This window comes from Ornithorhynchus anatinus, chromosome 11, assembly GCF_004115215.2.
Source record: "Ornithorhynchus anatinus isolate Pmale09 chromosome 11, mOrnAna1.pri.v4, whole genome shotgun sequence".
Classification (NCBI taxonomy): Eukaryota; Metazoa; Chordata; class Mammalia; order Monotremata; family Ornithorhynchidae; genus Ornithorhynchus; species Ornithorhynchus anatinus.
The window spans coordinates 1,863,385-1,870,862 of record NC_041738.1 but is presented as its reverse complement, the minus strand read 5'-3'; the positions used below and the strand labels follow the sequence as shown (position 1 = coordinate 1,870,862).

The following is a 7,478-nucleotide window of genomic DNA, read 5'->3' as shown; positions in this document are numbered from 1 at the left end:
AGAAGAAATCTGACTATCCCCCCGGGTTCCTAAACCAAGACGGGTACCTGCTTTGATCCTAAGAGTGCCGTCTCTCCCCTAACAAGAATTCCTTTGGTGATTCAGAAAAAAACCCAGGAGTTTTAAACTTCAATCCAGATATTTCCCCATTTGTCTCATGAAGACCTGGTCTGACTATAAAAACACAAATCCTAACTACTAATTGCATCATCACCCTCCTCCTCCTCATTATTATTATGGTACTAAATGGAATCTAATAAATCCCACAAATTTCACCCATTACAGAATAATGTGCAGTAACAACTCCTTTTCTATAGCCCCAACAAATCTATATCCACTGGAATGAAGAAGACAAACAGATTGGAAAGATGGATGAAATCATGTTATATTTCATGTATAAAAATGTTTCACGTTTTAATTAGACATTCTAACTCCATCTCGCTTCACTCCCCTCTCTCCCTCTTTCTCTCTCTCTCACTCTCTCTCGCCCTCTCATTCCTCTCTCACTCTCCAATGCCTCTCTTACATTGGGAAACAGCCTCATTCACACCCACTGCATCTATTTTACGGGCAATTTATTTCCTGCTGCATATAAGGAGCACGGGGAGAAGATGGGGGATCATTCCATATGGGCTTCTCCACTGAACAGTTTCTCTGGGAGTAGCTGTGTCCTCACCTTCTCTGTAACATTGGGGGCAACGGGGTCCATAGCCGGGCAGCATCGGGGGCTTGGGCTCGTCAGGGGCAGGAGACGTGGACATTTTGAAGGGGGAGATGCATTGGCCTGGGAAAATGGCATTTGACTTCCGGGGCTTGAGGGCCTGGTGGATTTGAGGGGGCTCAGATCCACTTCTCCAGGTTATCAATGGTCCCGGGGGCGCCGGGCAGGGTGGAAGGTTATTTGGAGGGGGAGGGGCGGGGCTGGGGAGGGATGGGAAAGAGGAGGGGTGGGGGGTTGGTTTCCTGCTGTTGCCTGTTTGATGAGTTGTGAGCCCAGGGCTGCACACAGTGGACTCCGGGGCCAAGGGAGGCCTCCCGCGGGGCCCGGCCCAGTTCCTGGACAGTAGTGGTGAGCGGGCAGAAAACAGCCAATTTCCAGGCTGCACAGTCCGTTTCACTCAAGAGGGCATCACATTTCCCCACAAAAACTCCTGAAACGCAGCAGTGTGGCCTAGTGGAAAAAGTACAGGCCTGGGAGTCAGAGGACCTGGGTTCTAATTTCAGCTCTACCACTTGTCTACTGTGTGACTTTGGGCAAATCACTTCATTTCTCTGGGCCTCAGTTACCTCATCTGTAAAATGAGGATTAAATCATCCTCCCTTTGACTTACACTGTGAGCCTCGTGTGGGTCAGAGACAGTGTCCAACTTGATTAACTTGTATCTACCCCAGGGCTTAGTGCAGCGTCTGGTTCATTGTAAGTACTGAGCAATTACCATATTAAAAAAACGCAGGGCTCCGGTTTGGCTTGCTTGACTTGTGGCTATCATGGGCAGACAGCCATTCCCTGCCTCTCCAAATCTGCTTCTTCCCTCCACCTCCTCATCTCACCCCAGTGCTTCCCTCTATCCAGGCCCCCTCCCCCACCTCCTTCGGGACCTCAATCAATCAATCGATGGTATTTATTGAGCATTTATTGTATGCCCAGCACCTCTGACCCTCCAAGACCTCCCTCCCCTCCAAGTCCTCACTCCCCCCAAGATCTCCCTCCTCCTGGGGAACTCTTGGGCTCCAGCCTTAGCTTGAGACCCAGATTTCACCATTCTGCCCTCATAACCCAATGAGGGGGAGAAAAATGGGAGAAGGGATGGGGAGAGAGACCACAGAGCCAGAATATGGAGAGAAGGGGTAGGCTAGTACACTCTCCCAAGTGCCTATTACAGTGCTCTGCACACAGTAGGTACCCAATAAGTACTTCTGATTGGTTTTGGAACTCATGTTCAGTACATGAATCTGAAGTCCCTTTTAATTCCTTTCCCAGTAATAAAAACTCCAATGGCTGTAGGTCTTTTTCTCACAACTCAGGGACTGGGTAGAGGTCAATGTGTGTCCCGGTGCTTCTGAGATTTTTTTATGGCATTTGTTAAGTACTTACTATGTGTCAAACATTGTTCTAAACACTGGGGTATACACAAGTTAATTAGGTTGGACACAGTCCCTGTCCCACATAGGACTCACAGTCTAAATAGGAAGGAGAACAGGAGAAATGAGGGACAGAGAAGTTAAGTGACTTGCCCAAGGTCACTCAGCAAGCAATTGGCAGAGTCGGGTTAGAATCCAGGTCCTCTGACTCCCAGGTCCGTGTTCTTTCCACTAGGTTATGCTGTTTCTCACTTCACCTCATCCATCTTTCTCTCAGGCCTGGAGCAGAGATGCGGGAGCTGAAGAGGCCCTGAGAGGACGAAGCCCAGGAAATGGGAACTCAGTGTTCCCTCCACTGGGTCGAGACTTCTGTCATCTCCCATCTCAGACCCCGGTCAGCTGCCTTCAGACCCTGACCTTAACCCAGGACACCAGGCAGGATGCTCAGCCACCTCTCCTTCAAGCCCCACCCCTGGCCTAGCAACTCTAGGACAGACCTTCCCACCCACCTGGGCAGCGGGGCCACCAGACTGGCATCCCGACTCTCCCATTCGGGAACACCAGGAGCCAGGTTTTGCTCCCTCAGGGCCGGTTGAAACCGTTTCAACCATTCCTGCCGGGAAGGCACAAGTCTGCAATGGTTCCTTTTCACAAGAGATATAAATCCCTTAGGAACCCAGTAGACCAGAGAGGAGCGCTCAGACTTTATGTCTGAGGGGGAGTCACGAGTGGGGGGAGGATATGTCGTGTCTGGGGAATGTTCTGGAGCTCAGGGCATGGAGTCAAACCTTCAATGAATCCATCAGACCAGCCACCCACCCTGCCCCTCCTGTCAGCTTCTTCGACTAGAACAACAAGGACAGACACTGTCTCCGATCTGATCATCTTGTACCTGGCCTGGTGCTTAGTACAGTTCTTGGCACATAGTAAATGCTTAACAAGTACCAAAATAAACCTCACCATCATCTTTGATGAAATGCAAACTGGGAGGCAAAACCGATGAACTCCCAAGTCTCCCAGGGAGTCTGGGTAGTTGACTGGGATTCCCAGGACTGTGGCAGTTACCTCTCCCCTACTGGTCTGAAGAGAGCTCAGAGATCTCTGCACCCCAAAACCTGTCCACAGGGAGCTTTTTGAGGTGCCCCAGGATGTGGTATTTATTACAGCCTCTAAGCTCATATGGGATAAGAAGGAAAAGGAAGAGCCGGGAAGAGGAGGGCTGAGAGATGGAAGAAAGGAGGAGGAGGGGTATTTCCCAGCATTCTGGCCTTCTTCTACCAGGACCTCAGGTAGCTTGTGCTGCCTTGGGAGTGACTGCCCTCTCTCTGGGAATCAGAAGGGGCGACTGCTCGATGAGGTCCTGTGAGCTGGAAAGAGGCCCCTGTAAGGCTTTAGGACAGTGGGGAGTAGGGAGAACTGAATTTCCAATGTTCTGAGAGAGCAGCCACCGTGAGTCAGGGCAAGCTGCCCTTTAGAACTGGGAAGGAGGGGGACACAGAGGAGGCTACTGAGAAGGCTGGAACTGCTGCTCTACAATGCCCACAAAAGGGAACCCTGTGGCCCAGGTGGGGCTTACCAGGCCCAGAGCCCCTATTCTCCATAAGTTGGGTGGCCTCCCAGGTCCAGTGGCCGGGGACAGCCAGACTTTTGCTGGGGCCCAGGGCATCTAGAGGGATTCTTTCTCTGGACTCCGGTCCCAGGCCAAACTCAACCTCACAGTTAGAGTGGCTACCACCTGCTGCCCACCGGGGCTGCCCACCAAAGACTCTGCTGCCGGGAACCAGCCTGGCATGGCTGAAGGAGGGTGGCCTGGGAGTGGGACTGAAGGATCCCAGAAGCAGAGAGCTTCAGGGAGGACAGCGTGTCCTGAGCCTCGGTCACAGGCTGTGTTGGGCTGAGCTGCAGTCCAGGTCAGGTACGGTGCCCGCCATTAGAGAGGGAGGGCCACTGGTCTGCTGGGCAGCAGGGTTAAGAGCAAGAGCATGCACTTATGAGATGGCATAAAACACTCTCAGCATCCGCACCAATCCTCCACCCGTGGGGGCTGAGGGCACTGCCCAGCTGGGCACCTCAATGCCTCCAATAGCCATAGGGAAGGCACTCCATCGGGTCACTTCCACATCTTCTTCCCCACCCTCTCAGACACCCCTACATATACACACCCACATCCAAACCCCTCAAACAAATTCAGGGGTTTCTGTAGCAGCCCCCAACATAGAAGAAAGTAGTGTCGGCCGAGCGGGGCCCAAGGAGCAGGAGGGAAGCAGCACGCTCCCCGCACGCAGGAACAGAACAGCGAGGGCAAGGAGAATGACTCTCATGCTGAGTCTGGGAGCCCAATTCCTTGGGAGGAAAGTCCCAAGGCTCAAATCTTACTCACAGGTCTGAGCCCCCAATTCTTCCCAAGCCTGACCATTACTCCTCCCAAGGGAGAGCTTTGCCCCTGTCTGAACAAACCTCTTGCTTCTGGACCCCACATCAGTTATACCCCTTGAGGGTGGGTAGATCACTTAGAGGAGAGAAAGCAGGATGAAGCCTGGGAGGTATAGAAAGAGCATACCTGCAAGAATCAGAACCCCTGGGCTCTAATCCCAGCTCTGACTCTGCAACAGTGCTCAGTTCTCTTCTCTTTATTCCCCTCACCTTCCCTGCTAATTCATTGCTGGGTGGCAGAAAGTAGACGTGTGTGTGCATGCGACAGGGAAAGTTGTGGGGGGGAATCAGGCCTGGGTCAGCTTAACTACCATTTCCCCCTTTCCCACGGTTCAGTGCTGTTAAGACCTCAAAGATCCATTCAGAAGGGTATAGCGTGGATGGAGTCTGCTCCAGATGAGTCTACACTGAAGCCAAACTGAGAAAGACCAGGAAATTTGTTTCTGAACGAGGTGGGTGTCTGTTGAACCATTTGCCAGTGAATGAAAAGGGGATTTACTATTAGGCCTGGGTCACCAGCACCAGTCTGAAAGCAATAGGTGGGGCTGGTGGCATCAGGGTTATTTTAGGGTGGAATTACTTCCTAGTGCCTATCTCCTGATTGGTCCAGGAATCCCTGATTGACGGTGGCCACCTTAGAGTGCCGGTGGCTCTGGACTTTCACAATCAATTTATGGAGATGCTGGGAACTTTACGGAGGACCCTTCAAGTTCGCAACAAAGCAGGGAGTAGAAACGCAGTCTGTCCAACAGGCCGACAGGCTGATACCGGACAGTGTTCTTCTATGGGATGAGAGGATTCCTAACTCCACAGTGACTGTTCTGCCTATCTGGTGGGGGACAGTGGTCGTCAGATACTCATTCAGTGTGAGGATGCCGTCAGGCAGAGTCAGACTCAAAACAGAATTTGCTCCTGGAAAATACTCCTCAGAAACTGGAAGGACAAGCCTGTCCCTTTCCTCCTCGTTCACTCTCCTCCACAGCCCGGGCTGGAAGGAGGCTCAGAGAACCCTTCCAAAGTCACCTGCTTTTCCCGCTAGCCTAGAAGAAGTCCCAAGCCTGAATCCCTCCCGTTTCCAACGGGCCCAGGTGCCAGGCCCGGGGGTGGTGAAGGGGAACAGAGGGACCAGGGAGGAGCCCCTTAGGGCCCACAAGTGCCTCAGCCAGGCCAGACAGTTTGAAATAAAGAGTGGTTTATTGACTGCTGTCGGGGGTTGGACTGAGGGGGGCTTGTGTGCGTTTGGGCTTTTTTAATAAAAAGAAGCATCAAAAGGGAAAAGGTCAATGCGGCAGGGAGACGAACTGTGGAGGCATAGAGGTCTGAGTGCGTGAAGAGGGAAACGCATCCATTTACAGTATTTACAGAGACAAGCCAAAGGAGACAAGCAGATAGATACACGTGGAAAAGCCCCTCCCTGAGGCTGTCGGCCTTTACCCCGTTTCCTCCTCCACCTCCGGGGGAACTGGGAGAGGGGGCGTGGAGGGGAGGGGTGTATTCCCAGGTGAAGTTCCAGCCAAGCTTCTCAGAGATGCCTTGAAGACTGAGGACTGGGATTTCGGGTGGAGTCACGGGAAAGGTTGATGGTTTCTCTCTGCCTAGCTTCCAATCCCCAAAGCAGGACAAGATTCTCCTCTCGACCCCCTGGGAGGGCAGGGAACAGGGCAGATTTTGGTCCACGCCGGGGAAGTAGGGCAAGGGAGAGCCTGATCTGGAATAATGGGGTTGGGGGAAAAGGAGAGCGTACAAGCCCCTTGCAGGAAAGGGGAAGGAGAGACAGCAAGGGAGGCGTCTTTCTGGGACCAGAGAAGACTGCAACGGGGAAGGGAGTTGAAGGTCGGAGTGCTGGATGGGTTCGTCAGCCCTCCCCGTCAGAGCCGATGGGGCTGAGCAGCCCCTCCTCTCCCACGTCTTCCTGCCTCGGTCTCCCCGTCTTCTCTCCTTCCAGGAGCCTGCCACAGGCTGCAGCTCCTCCTCCGATTCTCGCTCAGCTTCTTCGAGGGCCTCCTCCGCCCACAGTCCGGCCTCCTACTGAGGCGTCTTGGAGGAAGGTTTCTGACTTCCCCAGGGTCACCGTGTCCTTCACGGGTCATTAAATTAACCACACGGGGAGTGGAAATGCTGGACTTGTGGTTATTTTTCATGTAATAAATAAAAGATTCCTTTGTGTGCCTTCTGCGGCCCGGCCCGAGTCCTCCTGCTGTACAGTGGCTCCCACGTCCCCATGGAAACTACAGGTGGTCAAAAGCCGCGGCAGCGGCGGGAGGCCCGCTCGCCCTTGATGTGGAACTGTAATAATATGGGGAGCCTGGACGGAGTTAAAGAAATCATAACAACAGCACTGGTCAGGAGGGGAAATTGCACCAGGCCCTCCTCTGCTGAACTTTAAGACAGTGGAGTTAATCATTGACCCTTCTCCTATCTGATCATCAAAGATTAACTCCTCTTGGGACCCATTTCCTCCTCCTTTCCCTACCGCCTCACCTTGGAGTTTCTGGGCTGGTGGGCATTGTTCTGTCTCGGGGGAAGGAGGCTTTGCCCCCGATCCCTTGGTCCACTGATCCCTTGGTCCCCGATCCCCTTCCGAGCCCAACCTCGGACACGGGAGGAGAGATGGTCAAAAGACAAGGTCAAAGATGAGGGTGAAAAAGTTTTCAACTGTCTCACTGGAGTCGGGAGAGCTTATGGCTTCTGGTGGTGGCTTTCTGAAGGAGCCTCAGAGACCCAAACTGGCCATCGGGGTTTGGAAGGTGCCTCTTGAAGGGCTTCCTGGTCCTTGACCGTGGCCATGAAAGGGCCACCTAGCCCCACCCTTCTTCCCTGATTAGTTGCTAGAACTCCCACTGGAGCATTTTGAATTTGAAGGTTCAAGGTCGCAGAGGAGTTAAAGGGTCACATCTAGGTGCCAGTAGGGAACCAGTCAATGAGGTAAGGAACAATGGTCAGAACCCCCTCTTTCCGCTGTC

The 7,478-nt window shown here is 53.0% G+C and overlaps 1 protein-coding gene across 13 annotated transcripts in view; it reads right to left on the bottom strand.

The window, feature by feature from the left end:
* Window positions 1–365: 365 nt before the first annotated feature.
* The window catches only part of PAX8 (paired box 8), a 42,994-nt gene continuing 35,881 nt past the window's right edge, over window positions 366–7,478 (bottom strand). For 7 of the 13 annotated variants that reach the window (XM_029074964.2, XM_029074962.2, XM_029074953.2 and 4 more), the window contains one exon: window positions 5,691–6,820. In XM_029074964.2, the coding sequence (XP_028930797.1) occupies window positions 6,744–6,820 (77 nt within the window). In that variant the 3' untranslated portion in view covers window positions 5,691–6,743. Of the gene's footprint in view, window positions 1,172–5,690; window positions 6,821–7,478 lie in introns of those variants that run through there. The other 6 variants (XM_029074959.2, XM_029074960.2, XM_029074957.2 and 3 more) reach the window with 3 other exon arrangements.